This window comes from Enhydra lutris, unplaced genomic scaffold, assembly GCF_002288905.1.
Source record: "Enhydra lutris kenyoni isolate GAN:26980312 unplaced genomic scaffold, ASM228890v2 scaffoldscaffold21, whole genome shotgun sequence".
Taxonomy (NCBI): Eukaryota; Metazoa; Chordata; class Mammalia; order Carnivora; family Mustelidae; genus Enhydra; species Enhydra lutris.
Window position 1 is genome coordinate 64,522,900 of NW_019154105.1, and position 15,405 is coordinate 64,538,304.

The following is a 15,405-nucleotide window of genomic DNA, read 5'->3' on the forward strand; positions in this document are numbered from 1 at the left end:
CACCATCACCATCATCTCACCACCATTACCACAATCACCATCACCATCACCATCATCTCACCACCATTACCACAATCACCATCACCATCACCATCATCTCACCACCATTACCACAATCACCATCACCATCACCATCATCTCACCACCATTACCACAATCACCATCACCATCACCATCATCACCACCACCATCATCATCCACCATCACCATCACCACCATCACCATCACCGTCATCCCCACCACCATCATCATCCACCATCACCACCACCATCATCACCATCATCACCATCACCACCAGGATCATCACCATCACCACTGCCATCAGCATCCGTCATCACCATCACTATCATCATCATCATAATTCTCATCATCAACACCACCATCACCACCACCTCCACCACCACCATCAAGATCATCATCACCATTGCCACCATCATCATCAACCACCACCATCACCACCATCACCATCATCAGCACCATCAGCAACACCATCATTACTACCATCACCACCATCACCATCATCACTACTACTAGTGGCAAAATAAGATAAGCAACTTGGCCTGAGTTTTTACTCCTCAGAATATGTATCTGCTCATGGGACCAAAGGGAAGAAATGTGTTGCTTAGAAGGTTGGAGCTCCCAGTCGGAGGCAGACTGTAAGCTACAAGAAAAGAGCACCCCAAGGATGGGCCAGGCAGAAGGGAATAGACATGGGCTTTCAAACCACATCGCAGAAGTCACCTACCTCCTGCTTTTCCCACCATGATCTCAGGGTCTGAGGTCAACACTCCATACCTCATGACTGGCTCCCTCCCCTTCCTCCTCTGCTTCCCCCAGTGTCCACCAAGAATGAGTCCTGGGAAGCAACCACCACGCACCAGTCATCACAAGGAGGAGTGCTGGACATTTGCACCTAACCGAGCAGCCACCCTTCAAAGAAAACACTCCAGTCGGGCCAGCAGGCCGTTTATTGTCTTTATTTTTTCACAAGCTTTGAATTCAGAAATAAGAGCCACGATAAGTCAGTTGTTAAGTAAAAATGGGGGTGATTACAAAGGAAAACTTTGTACAAAACTTTAAAAATCTGACTGCCCCGTCAACCACCTCGAAGGGACCAGGAGCGGGGCCACAGGGAGCAGCTCTCGCCCCATCGTTGTCAGCCCTGATGGGGGTGGGGAGATCCCTTTCTGAGTGTGAACCTGGCTAGGCCTGAAGTCGGAGCTGGCTGGAAGGACACACACAGACCAGAAGACGGCATGGCGAGTCACAAGTGCCACGGAGACCAGGGTTTCTGACACAGGACGTGGATGGTGTTTCTCTGCACACACTGGAAGGCTCCCCTGCCTCTCTGAGAATTCACAGAAGGTTCTCGAGGCGGGTGGGGGTGGGGTGGAGTGGGGCAGGCGGACTTGGGGTGGGGACAATGAGTAAACATCTTTGCGTGGAGAGTTCTGGAATCGCCCCTGAGGGCTCGAGGTCTCGGCATTGGGTCTATGTGGGTCCTCGGTGATGTCCCGTCAGACGCGCTCACAGACTGCACACATAATTTAGTAACATGCATCAACTATCCTAGAACAGCTACAAGGGGGCGAAAGGAACCACCCAGAGTTTCATGGAGCCCGTGGAGTCAGAAGTGGGAGGGACAGTACAAGACGCTGCTAGAACCTGTGTTCACTAAGGAGGGAAATGGAGACCCATGCTCTGAAGTGGAGTCAGCATGAACACATGACCGTGGGGCAAGGAGTTTCCAAGCAAACACACCACACTAGTACCACTTCTTCCTAAACAAGAGAGGAAAGAACATCATTCAATTTTCCCCCCATCAGTACCAAATAAAACTGCGGGTTTCCCAAACCCTGACAGGGAAAGGAATGGACATTATTCCTAGAACGCTTCACGCTGGAGCTCAGCCATCTGCCCGTCAGCCTTCAGCCCAGACTGGTGATGTTGGAGCGGCCACCAGGGGGCGCCACGATGCGGTGGCCAGTGCGCCGGGGGTTGTTGTCGTCGATCTGGGCACCTGAAAGAGACGAATTTAAAAATGGAGCTTCCCTTTGACCCTGCAATTGCACTACTGGGTATTTATTCCAAAGATACAGATGTAGTGAAAAGAAGGGCCATCTGTACCCCAATGTTCATAGCAGCAATGGCCACAGTTGCCAAACTGTGGAAAGAGCCAAGATGCCCTTCAGCAGATGAATGAATAAAGAAGATGTGGTCCATATATACGATGGAAGATTACTCAGCCATCAGAAAGGATGAATACCCGACATTTGCATCGACATGGATGGGACTGGAAGAGATTATGCTGAGTGAAGTAAGTCAAGCAGAGAAAGTCAATTATCTTATGGTTTCGCTTATTTGTGGAGCATAAGAAATAACACGGAGGACATTAAGAGAAGGAAAGGAAAAGTGAGTTGGGGGAAATCGGAGAGGGAGACAAAGCATGAGAGACTGTGGACTCTGAGAAACAAACTGAAGGTTTTAGAGGGGGGGTGGGGGATGGGTGAGCCTGGTGGTGGGTATTAAGGAGGGCACGTATGGCATGGAGCACTGGGTGTGATGCATAAACAATGAATCTTGGAACACTGAAAAATAAGAAAAGAAACAAAGAGAACCAGTCACCACTGACAGGTTCCACAGGCTGCTCATGAGGGTTGGGAGGCTGAGCCCTCGTCCCAATACGCCCTCCAAGCCTCTCCACCCTGTGGGGTTCAGTCCAGATTCACCTCTGCAAAGGCTCCCCAACATCCATGGGGTTCACTGCTCTCTCTTCTGTGTGCCACCCTCAGGCCCTGGGGTGACCCCCTTGCAGCCCTGAGCACCCTGCACTATTTCTCGCCTGGCATCATGTTCTTGAACCACGTGGGCAAGCACCTATTGAGTGCTTACTGTGTGCAGGCACAAGCCTGGTGCTTTAATATGTGTGCTTGAGTTTAGGGTAGACAGCAATCCTATGAAGGGGGAGGTGTTTACCCCAAATGTACGGATAAGGAATTGGAAGCTCAGGTCATGCACTTTGAGGGGGGCAAAGCTGGAGGGGAGGCCAGCCAGAATTCCAGCCCCAACTGGCTTGTCTCCACAGCTCGGGCTCCTACAGGAGTTAGAGCAACACGCAGCAGTGCCCAAGGCTCCAGAGATGTTTTTTGCACGGTATGCATAGGCGTGCACGTGTGGGTGTGCATGTATGAGTGTGTGCGTGCGTGCCTGAGAACTACTTGAACCTGGATTTACCCACCTTGTTTGCAACGGCCACATCTGCATGGAGGAGGGGCATCATATTTTTTGTTTTCAATTTGCAAAAACAACCATTTGCTCCAACCTTATACATTCTCTGGCCATTAAAGATATAAAGTTCTAGCATCAAGCGCAGCACCTGTGCTCAGGAGATATGGATTCGGTGCGTAAGCAGTGAATGATGGACAAAGCCAGAAGGAGGGATGGCATGAGAGGGAACTGGGGTCCAGTCCAGAGACAGGTTCCAGGACAGATCGTGTCTGGGATCTGGGGGATTTGGAATCGGACCCACCTTCCCTTGGCCTTCACTTCCTTTTCTGTAAAGTGAGAGGAGCAGAGATGAAGTACGCTCCATCTCCGCCATGTCTGATCTTTGAAAGTCACTATGGGTGTAGTGTGGCAAGCTCCCTTGGTAGACACTGTGTCTTCCTGGTAAGCCAGGAACTTCTTCAAGTCCCAGAACCAGAGATCAGGCTTAGTGCTCAATCCCCGTTTCCCTCATAATCCCCTCCACCTTGCGGGTTACCTGTGCACTACTCTGATAGCACCTGTTGGGCACAAGAACCCTAGGGCACTCAATCAGCTGCACCTCTAGAAAGTGACATTAAGCAGGTATTGAAAAGGCACCTATGAAGTCATTCCTGATATCAGAAAGTCCCTATGGTGCTGGTAGCAAATGAAGTCACCTGCTAACCTGCTGGGAGGCAGGCTGGGGCGGGGCAGTGGGTCTGGATCCAGTGAGCGCCGAGCTGGGGCGTGGGCTGGTGGGGGAGCCCTTCCCGCAGACTGTTCATTGTTTCTCCAGTTCTAAAAGGGCAGGGTTCCCCGCCCCCCCATACCTAATAACGATCTCGAGTTATGATTGGAGGAGAGGTCCAGTCTGCAAACTCCATGTTTCTTCACCCTCATGGCTTGTCCTGGCTCTGTGTCTAATCCCTGTTGTGCTGACTGAACATCCCATGAAATACGTGAGTGGTGTTTTGGGTCCATTGGTGGAAAACATACTAGTTCTTTTTAAAGACTTGAATCACACTCATCGTGTGAGAAACTCTCGCACTAAGGCTTGTGAGAAGTAAGATAAGCTGAAATGGGGATCCCACCACCACCATTTATATCCCTCACTGCCTAATCTCTGAGACAGACACTCCCCAGATGGAGGGCAAGTTGTCACCCCACAATTTAAATGGCTATTCATTTCTCTCTCTGCTTCCCCATTCTCACTTGCCAAACGTATCAGCTTCTCTGTTTAAATGGTTTTCATTCCTGTTAGATCTGAGTCTGCAAACGAGGGACCACTGACAAATCTTGGCCACTACTTGTTTTTGTACAGTCCATGGGCTAAGAATAGTTTTTTACATATTTTTTTACACTTTTCAATGGTTGCCTTTGAAATGGCTACTTAATATAATACCCTAAATTTTACATCTTGGCTCACAAAACCTAGACCATTTACCCTCCAGCCCTTTAAGACAACATTTGCTGACCTGCCGGAGCAGACTGGGGGCTGCCCAGCTGTGTCTTATCCATCACCGTATTCCTAGAACATAGCCCAGCGTAGAAACACGCTAAAACCTCAAATACTTCCGCGGACAAAATTTCCGGGGGACAAAATTCCCATTCAATTCCAGCGTGTGCATGTCTGCCCTCACGTGGCGAACTATTGAAACTGCAGCATCCTAGGGTCCGAGGGACCAGGTTCAGTTTCCGGGGGAAGGCATGCTTAAGGATGAGCTCAAGGCCAATTTTTGTGCAGACTTCATCACCAGGGTTAGGTGTCTCTGTGTAGTCCCTGTGGAGCCCCTCTGCTTTCTGACTTACCCCCGCCCATTTGGGCACTCCCAAGAGGGGAGGAGATGGGGCTCCCCACCTGTTCCTTGCTTTCTCCTCTGGAGCCCAAGGGGGCTACTCGGAAGTGCTGTGGGCATGGGGAGCCTCTTACCTGATAAACTGAAGTTGGACTGGTGGAGGTTTCTGATGGGTGGGGGCTGGTGTTTGGAAGGCGAGGACTTGGCAGAAGGAGCAGGAGTCGCATATTTGGGTGTAGCTGGGACCTCGTACACAGGACCATCGTACATGCCCCTGGGAACACCTTGTAACCCTGAAACCTAAACAGAGGAAGGGGAGGGGGACAGATGGGCAAGATGCACCTGAGCCTTCCCATTCAGGCAGGCCAGAGCCTTGCGGCCGGACAGTGACCAGAGGGCACCTCGGGGACATGCACACAGGTGTGGGTACACATGTGCACACACCCCCATATGCATGCACCCCTCTATAACCCAACACACAAAGACATGCACACACACACACAGAACTCCATACAGAAGGACCCCAAACCCATTTCCAAGAGGAAAACACTTTCCCTGTGTGCCCCATCTCCATTTACATATTTTTTTACACTTTTCAAGGACCACTGAATCATCTATGGTCTTGCAGAAGGTGAGCCCAAGACAAAGATTTGGGGGAGCTAGTTTATTTGGGAGGTGATTCCAGAAAGGAGGAGGGGGAGAGGAAGGGAGAAAATCTAGCACATGGTGGGGTGATGGGACCACCTCTGAGGGCAGCCGGCTCAGGGAAACCACAAAGTAAACATCTGCTCAGACCGTCTGGTAGGTGGGGCACGGACCACGGTCTCCATCCCCACAAGTCGAGCATTGCCCTGGGGAAGCCCTACATCCCTGATACAGGTCTGGCCACCTTTCTGTTCTCCTCTTCACAATACCTGCTTCCTGCATCTCTGGGCATCCTTCCGTTCTAGCTGGTTCCAAACCTTCCTCCCCATGCCCTTCAGAGACCTCCTCCAAGCTCATCTCTGCCAGAGACAGGTTCAGGTCCTGTCCCTCACCTGGTGTGGCTCCTGTCCTCTGCCCCAGGCACGTAGGGAGGGAGTGCCCTGCACGGGGATTCAGCCTCCTGGTCCCTGCAGATGAGGGCCTGGCATACAGACCAGGCACCTGCTCTTATGGATGTGGCTTCTAACCACAGGCCTCAGAGTCACACCAATGTAAAGGAAATGAAGCTGGCCCCAGTGTGCTGGTGCCCCTCAGTGGGCCTGCAGCCGGGAGTTTACACAAGTCTCCTTATCTCTAGCATCCTGCTCTGTCCCTCGGCCACCCCAGCTCTTCATGGCCATTTCTCAGATCGGACTTGCTTATTCTCCATGTCCATCCCTTCCCTATCTGACATACAATGTCCGTGTGATTTGGAATCTTTGACCTGGGGTGCTACACCCTACAGGTCACAGAAAGACCCGAGCATTGTAATGTGGGCCTCGGAATCTGGGGTATCATGTTTCCAGGCTTTTCCATCAAAATCAGTGGTGGTGGTGGGGGGGTCGTTTATGAAGCACAAGAAAAGCAGGACCACACACAGGAGGGCACACAGACATGTGCACACATATATCCATGCATACACATGTACACACAATCCATGCACACACATCCATGCACACACATGTACACCCACATCCATGCACACATGTGCACACCCACACCCACGCATACACATGTGCACACACATCCATGCACACACTTGCACACCCACATCCATGCATACAAACCTGTGCACAAATGTGCACACACCCACACACATCTGTGCATACATATATGCATGCACACACACATGCACACACGTGCACATACATGTACCTGTGTGCACACACATCCGTGCACACACACATGCACACACATGTAGGTATATACACCCACACACAGAAGTACGCATACACATGTATAGATACATCTATGCACACACACACATTTACACACATACACAAGCTGGCCTTTCCAGCAAACATCAGCCATTTAGTGTGGGAAGCAGGTGGCCAGAGTAACAGGAGGGACCCAACTAAGGAAGATGATGGGGCCACCAGGGGCAGTTTGTGTGAACTGAGAGCAAGCTCCTTGAGCCATGCTGGAGAATGGATGGAGCCTGTGACATGCCCTTCAACGGGGCATCGCGTGTCCCTGCCGCGACTTTTCCAGGAAAGCGGGAAAGAAAGATGCAGAATGGAAGGGCAGGGAGGCAAGAAGAGAGGGCAGGTCTGAAAGGCGTGAGAGGCTGTTCTGCCATCCCTTGAGGAGCCTGGGGGTGATTTTTCCCAGAAGGGCAAAGCCTAGAGGTTCCAGCATTCCTGCTGTGCTATGCTGGCCAGCCCACTGCTTTGAGCACCAGAGTCTGACCCACAGGAGGGTCCTGATGCTCAAGGAGGGGTTGCCGAGGAAGCCGAGATGATGTGGGACGTGTACCCCAAAACAGCTCCATTCAGTGTTACTCCTGCTGCCCCTCCCATCCTACATGGACACACCCCTTTACAGTCTGCAAAATCCTGGGACCTCAACCATGTCCCAAGACGCCGGCAGGGCAGGGTGACAGCTCCCATGGCCATGACTTGTTCACGCTGCACGCCCCGGACCCACTCACCTTGTTCCTGATCCTGACGCGCTGGTAGAGGTACTCGGGGAAAGGCTTCCGTGGGATGAAGCGGCCCACGCCCTTGTTGACGTTAATGTTGCCGTCCTCGAAGACGATCTTGCCCTGACTGATGACCACCAGCGGGGAGCCGTGGCACTCCATGCCCTCGAAGATGTTGTACTCCACAGCCTGCACGGCCAGAAGCACAGCAGAGCCCTTACCACCTGCCGCGGGGGTGGAACCCTCCGGATGTCCTCCCACGGGCACCTCCTGCGCTTGCCCTCGGGAAACACTTCTCTGGAACCCTGTCTTCTTCCCTTCTGTGTGCCTTCCTCAGCAAAATCAGCCCTCGCTCACCCTTGGGCATTTAGGCTGAAGGTGGTTTTGTCTTGGGCACCATGAACATGAACACGTCCCCTCTCCCCCCGTTGTCTGGCAATGTGGCTGCTCTGACCACAATGGGCATTTTTCTGTCTTTTTAAAAAATACCTTCTTTAAGGTAGTTTCTATAATTAAGTTACTGGGCTAAGAGATATTGAGCATTTGTAGGGTATGTGTTGCCTACTGCCCAGTTATTTTCCAAAGGCATCAGACCAACCGACAACCGTAACGGCAGCGGGGGAGAGAGACACTTCCTTGATTTCGTGTCCATAAACTCCCTCCAGCACAGAGTAAGGTCATTTTTATATTTTTGATTTTTTTCTATCTTTCTTTTGTTTTTCTAATTTGAAAGACAAAATATGTTCTTAGAAATACCCATTCCTTTCATAACCCCTAAAGGGAATGTAAGTACCACTGGGCAACTGTTTTTTATTATTTAAAAAGTAGGTCATCTAGACGGTAAAATGAAAAATCAAAAAACATAAGCGACATTTGATTTTAAAAAGTAGGTCTCTCTGCTATCTCAGACTGAGACACCTACCTTAAAGAGAGTCTCCTGAGCCCCCGGATATTTTTGGAGGATGAACATGAACAATGGTCTCGGCATTGCAAGAGCTCCGTACTAATGGGTTTCACCCAAATTTTTCTCCTGACCTCAGAGATTGTTCCATATCGGCACAGGTCCCTATTAAAACTGTTTTTAACACCTTTTAAACCGCTGTACTGTATTCCCTACAGGGAGAATTTATTTATCGGTTCCCAGAGATGGATAACTGGATGCTTTCCTTGCTTTTGCTGAAGCCCGTACTGAACCACGCTTCTGCATGTCCACACTGGCATGTGTGAGCCCCTTTCTAGATGTGGAGTTGGAGCCAAAGAGTAAGTGGATTTTTAACTTTGATAGATTTGTGCTCCCTCACGTGCCTCCTGCCGTCCAACCCCACCTGTGCCCATTAACAACCTGGGTATCGGTCACTGTGTGGGTGAGAAACGTACTCCTGAGATTTGCATTTAGTTAATTACTAGTGAGATTGAGTCTGTTTTGAAAGCTGTATACGTTGTTTGTATATTTCTTCTTGCGTAACTGTGTTTCCACACGCTGTTTATTTATTAGGTTCTTGGTATTTTATTCCTGGTGTCTAAGGACATTTGTGATGTTAGGGAACTCATCTGTTGTTTTGTCTTGAGTCTCACCTGGCTGTCTGTCCTCTGCCTTGGGATCTCATACAAGGTAATAATTATTATTATTTTTATGCCACACTGTGGGGTTTTTTGGTTTAATTTGTACATAGTCAATGCTCACACAGGCTAATCTTCCTCTTTACGCTTTCTAAGTTTTGTGTCTAGCTTAGAAAGATCTTCTCCCCTTCAAAACTATCATTTCTAAACACATGGTTTATTCTAATCCTTTGGTAGCTTTCATTTCAACCTTCAGTCCATTCTGGGGTAAAGAACATGGCGGAGGTCTGGCCTTCTGGGTCTGCTGCTGGAACCCACTGGCTGATAACTGCCTCTGTCTGGCCAATCTGAACTTCCTCCTGCATTGTAAACCCAATTCTCCCCTGTAGTTGGGCTGCCACCTCGATGTCCCCTCTGTTCTACGAACAGCAAACTGCCTCAATGACTGTAACCATACAATCTGCTTCAAGAACGAGGATGAGGGTGCCTGTGTGCTCAGTCGGTTCAGTGTCTGACTCTTGGTTTCAGCTGAAGGCATGATCTCGGGGTTGCGAGATCAAGCCCCATGTAGGGGTCTGTGCCCCTCCCCCTTTTCTCTCTCTCTCTCAAATAAATAAATTAAATCTTAGAAAAAAAAAAAAAGAAGAAGAACTGGGGTGAGCAGGGCTTGCCCCTTTATGTTCCAGAAATATCTGACTAGTCTCACATTTAGCATTGCGGACCTCTGCTTTTCCAGCTAAACAACAATTCCATTGAGTTTTCTGATGGCATTGCTTTAAACTTACAGATGAAATTAGCAAGAAATGCTGTTTGCTCTACTGAATCATTTTGGTGTAAAAGAACTTGTGTTTATAAAAGTCTTTAGTTTTTATTGTTACTAGTTACAGGATTTTGATTTCTATTCTATTTTTCAAAGTGCACTTGAATTACTTCATAGAAAAGATATTCATTCTTCCTACTGGTTTGTAATCAGCCAATGGGTTCTCTTATCATTGCCACTGGATTCTGGGAGCATGCTCGGGGGTTCAGGGAAACGACTGGGTCCACACACAGCTGCTGACACTGAGACACACTCTGGGTCAGCAGCTGCCTCCCAGGACCCAGGCAGATGGTCTGCTCTCAGCTGTAACGTTTGCTAACCTAATGCTTCCCGAATCACCCTGAAGGGACCCGCTACGTGCTGACTCATGTCCCGATGAAGCCCAAATACGGAGCATGAGTGATGCTCTGAAGTCAGTGAGGAAGCAAGCCACTGAGCCACCGGTCAAGACTGGCCGACCTCCTGGCTCACACGGCCCCACATGGCCCGCTATTCCTCATGTTGGAAGGACACGATGTGCGCTATCACGCCCCTCCTAATCGGGGAACTCTCACGAGGTTCTGGCTTACCCCCTACAGATGCCACATTCGAGATCTGGCCACTACATGAGGTTTTAAAAGTTGTTTCCTTGCCTAAAAGTAATATGTGAACGATGTAATAATTCAAACAGTGCAAAGGATAACAATTAACATGAACAAAACTGGGGTGCCTCGGGTGGCTCGTTTGGAATAAGCATCTGCCTTTGGCTCAGGTCATGATCTCAGGTCCTGGGATCGAGCCCCACATCAGGGTCCCTGCTCAGTGGGGCGTCTGCTTCTCCCTCTCCCTCTACCCGTTCATGCTCTGTCTCTCTTTGTCTCTGTCTCTCTCTCTCAAATAAGTAAGTAAAATCTTTAAAAAACAAAAAAACGAACAAAATTGTCATCTCTCATCTGGGATCCCCAGATCCTCGTCTCTACCCTAGAAGGCAGTTACTGGTCCTTGGTTCTTTTGTGTCCTGTAAAAGACAGCAGGACACTGACAAATGGGGAATACGTTTATGTCCATGAAGAGATAAATGTGCTCTATCCGGGCAAGGGAGCGTTCTTCAGCCATAAGAAGGAATGAAGTACTGGGGCCCGGGCGGCTTCGTTGGTTCAGCCTCTGCCTTCGGCTCAGGTCATGATCTCAGGGTCCTGGGATCGAGCCCCACATCGGGCTCTCTGCTGGGCGAGGAGCCTGCTTCCCCCTCTCTCTCTGCCTGCCTCTCTGCCTACTTGTGATCTCTCTCTCTCTCAAATAAATAAATAAAATTAAAAAAAAGAGGGGCACCTGGGTGGCTCAGTGGGTTAAGCCTCTGCCTTCGGCTCAGGTCATGATCTCAGGGTCCTGGGATTGAGCCCCACATTGGGCTCCCTGCTCAACGGGGAGTCTGCTCCTCGCTGTCCTTCTGCCTGCCCCTCTCCCACTCGTCCGTGCTCTCTCTCCTCCCCACCAAATAAATAAATAAAATCTTAAAAAAAAAGAAAATGAAGTAGAAGCACACACCACAGTGTGGACAAGACTCAACACCATGAAGCCAAGCAAAAGAAGCCAGACACGAAAGGCCACACACTATGGGATTCCTTTTATGTGACTGGTCCAGAACTGGCAAATCCAGAGAGAAAGATATCAAATCCCTGGTCAAAAGGGACAGGGAGAGAGGAGAACGGGGAGTGACTGCTAATGAGTCTGGGAGGATGTACAACCTTCTGAATACACAACTACACAAATACACAAACCACCACAGCATCCACCTGGGTGCGGGCTCAGGGGCAGCGAGAGGTGGGGTGGCCCATAGCCTGCCATCTGCCATACCATCTCAAAAGTTCTCTTGATGGGACACCTTCCTGACCCCACAAGGGAACACGTGTCTCTCCTGTAGGACCAGACCCCACTTGACACACACACATCACAGCATTCACAGCGATTCAAGTGGGATCGTGGGCCTGCGAGGTGGGAAGTGTGGAGAATGGGGTACACCTTTCTCCAGGGAGGTGACCTCAGTCTCATTTCCTCCTGATCCTGTCACCGGGGATGGGAAGAGGGGGGTGAAGGATACCAGCGTGTCACTAGGGAGCACTGACTACCATAAACACGACAGCCAGCTGGCAAGTGGGACAAGACTTCTACAGCCCCACGCCAACTCCCTGGGACCTGGGAGCCAAGCCCATGAACTGCTACGAAGGGTTCTTGTCACTTTCTTATGAGACTTCCTTGTCCTCATGCATGTGGTCTCACCTCTCCTAGCAGGTAGCCCCTAGGAGGCTGGGAAGCTGTGCCCGTGTGACAATGAGGACCCTCACAGGATGATGGGCTGTGCACACACTCTTCCCCCCGGCCTGTGTCCTGTAACAGACATAGTGGGCCGGGGTATAGGATGTGGTCTCCTATGTCTCTGACATTAGGACATTAATTTGGACATTAATTTGGACCCAAGATCACAGCTGCTCTTGCAGAGCGTGCTTGAAGCAAGCAACGAGGGAGGAGAAGAAGACTCATGTCTCTTTGCAGCCTAGGTTTGCCGGCAGAGTGACGAAGTCAAGGGCACAGAAATAACCCATGGCCATAGGCTTGGGGCCTGGAGCTCAGAGGGCGGGCACCCCTGCAGTGGGCTCAAACACAGAGGGCTCTAGGCCCAACCCTTTCCTTTGTCGAGTGCTAGCAGTGACCCCAACGTGAAGAAGGAGGTTTCTGAGACAGGAGATCAAACCCTTTCTAGCTTGATAACTAGGTTGGAGAAAGAATCTTGGACCTAATACTTCTCTGAGCTTGAGAATGCACGCGTCCGGGGCACAGCCCACCGAGAGAGAGAGAGAGACAGAGAGAGGGAGAGAGAGAAAACGCATCGGTAACACATCAGTAACTTAGCCGAGGCTGCTCAAAGCCAGTCTCTCCAACTGGCAGAGAAACGTGAAGGACTGAGTCATGCCAGACATCAGATCACATCCTGGTTGGAAACTCCGTAAATCATTTGCAACCAGAGGCTTCTAAAGTGGTTGCCAAGCAAGAATTGCTCATCCAGATCAGGAGCATCTCGGGGAAGCCAGGACTTACCGACTTGTGACTCTTGGCTGTTATGGTCTTCACCTTGTCAGGGTCCCAGATGACCACATCGGCATCTGAGCCCACGGCAATCCGCCCTTTCCTGGGGTACAGGTTAAAGATCTTGGCTGCGTTGGTGCTGGTGATAGCAACAAACTGGTTCTCATCCATTTTGCCAGTAGCCTAAAGGCAAGATCTGCTGATGAGAAGAGCGCCCCCATAACAGGGCTGGGGAAAGGGCAAACAGGGAAAAATCTAGGCCTGCCGACAGGAGTCCTTGAGAGCAGTCTGAAATTTTTTCCTCTCCTGCTGAAAACAGGCCATCTGAAAGGGCACAAGGGCCTAGCCCCATTGGAGCGAAAATGTAACCGGCCACACAGAAGCATGCTGACCTTTGCTCAATGGCCACTGTGCCATCTTGTCAGGCTCACTGGGCCCAGGTTTAATAAAAAATGAAAACCTTTGGTTCAAGTCAGGGACCAGAGTATGATGTGGGGTGTCCTAATGCAACAAGCACCCTCTATACCCAATGTCAACCCCGGGCATAGGGTTTACAAAGTCACCTTTACAGGCACACAAAACTAAGGAAAACATTTTGCATCCTTAAAGAATACAGGACAACTGTCAGGCCTGCAATTGCAGAGGAACCCACAGGACCCGTGCTGCTCTTTTAAGAGTCACACCCTTCCTCACGTGTGCTCCTTATGCATTCTCTCTTGCCTCAAAGCAAGGAAGGGAGGAGCATTAAGAATCAGCCATGCAGGGATGCCTCGGTGGCTCAGTCAGTTGAGAGTCCAACTCTTGGTTTCAGCTCACGTCATGATCTCATGGGTCGTGGGATCAGGCCCCACATCAGGCTCCGCTCTCAGACGGAGGTCTGCTTGAAGATTCTCTCCCTTTGCCCCTCACCCAGTTACTCTGGCACTCTCACAAATAAATAAATCTTAAAAAAAAAAAAAAAAAAAAAAAAGGAACCAGCAGTGCACTATGTGCTAGCTTTTGATGGGCCACTTAGGGTGCTTCTCGAATGTTCCTGGGGATAGAGAAACAGGGAGCGCCTTACCACTGCCTTATCCCAGACAACAGTCATCCGTTCCTCTATCCCATTGACGCCCTCAGGGATCAGAGTGAAGTTGTCCTTGCCCACCGCCTTCTGGGCAGTGCTGTAGGGACAGTGGCCACTGCCTGTGACCTGCAGGTCTCCACTGCAAGGATGAAAACAAGGTAGGGGTCAGACCTGAGTTCAGGTTGAACTTCAGGCACCCAGTACTGCCTATGAAATGAAAACCCCAAGAAATTCTGGGGAGAGGATTTGGGGCATATCATGGGCATTGGTGAGTGACATCAGAAGGCCCCTTGTTGGGAAGGTGCTGTCAGTGTGGGCTCTGGGCTCTCTCAGTGATGCTCCCTAGGTGGGCCTCCTCTTCTTCGCTCGGAAGAGCAGACACCCACCCAAAAAAGGTGCCAAGTCAGGTTCACTAGGGGGTGAGGCCAGATAGGGCTTCGCCTTGGGGCATGTTGTGGGGACTTCTCTTCCATGTTGAAAGGAAAGGATCCTGGAGGTCTCTAGGCAGAGGACTGGCTTGGTCTGACTTGGGGTCTAAAATCTGGGTGCTGGTTGGGAATAGACTATGTCATGGGCATGGAAGGGACAGCACAGAAATAGGCCTGTTGGAGGCAAACCAGGATGGCCGCAGCCAAGGGGGCAAGAAGTGGTCAGATCCCGGAGCCTTTGGCCCGTGTCCTGCCCTCTTCAGAGATGGGCAAGACTGTGGGAGCAGCAGCTTTGTGGGGGGAGATGGCAGTCTGTCTGGACTTGGAGCCACCCAGCAGACGTGGGGCTGCAGGCAACGAGCAAGCCCGTGGATATGCAAGTGAAGGGATTCTGCATCACACGGGAGAAAGAGGTTTCCAGGGTAGGCACACACCCTCACACCCCCTTGGCGCTCCTTCTGACCAGAAGCCAGGACTTCTCCCCTAGCCAGCAAACTCCTACTCATCCTCTAGCTCCAGGCCCAATATTGCCTCCCCCATGAAGCCTTCTGCAAGTCTCCTGGCTCTGAGCATGCGGTTCTGCTTCCAGAACAGCCTGCACACCTCACCACTTAGCATTCTCTTAGACCTAAGTGCTACTTCCTCACACTGGCCAACAGCAGGGAAGGGACCAATGAGGCTATGCTCCTACTGTGTGCACATACCCAGGGGGTGCTTTGCAAGAAACAGTAGCCACATGCTGAGCCCTCAATTCCAGGCCATATTCCTACACTGTCTATAACCAGCCCCACACCAGATACAATGTTCTCCCCCACTTTGCC

General features: G+C 50.6%; 1 protein-coding gene across 2 annotated transcripts in view; it reads right to left on the bottom strand.

Moving 5' to 3' along the window:
• Positions 1–962: 962 nt before the first annotated feature.
• Positions 963–15,405, bottom strand: part of LOC111148916 (collapsin response mediator protein 1) — a 71,633-nt gene continuing 57,190 nt past the window's right edge. For both annotated transcript variants that reach the window (XM_022505707.1, XM_022505708.1), the window contains exons 10-14: positions 14,154–14,295; positions 13,103–13,273; positions 7,657–7,836; positions 5,177–5,342; positions 963–2,020 (exon numbers count right to left, since the gene is read on the bottom strand). In XM_022505707.1, coding sequence (XP_022361415.1) covers positions 1,929–2,020; positions 5,177–5,342; positions 7,657–7,836; positions 13,103–13,273; positions 14,154–14,295 — 751 coding nt within the window. In that variant the 3' untranslated portion in view covers positions 963–1,928. The remainder of the gene's footprint in view (positions 2,021–5,176; positions 5,343–7,656; positions 7,837–13,102; positions 13,274–14,153; positions 14,296–15,405) is intronic.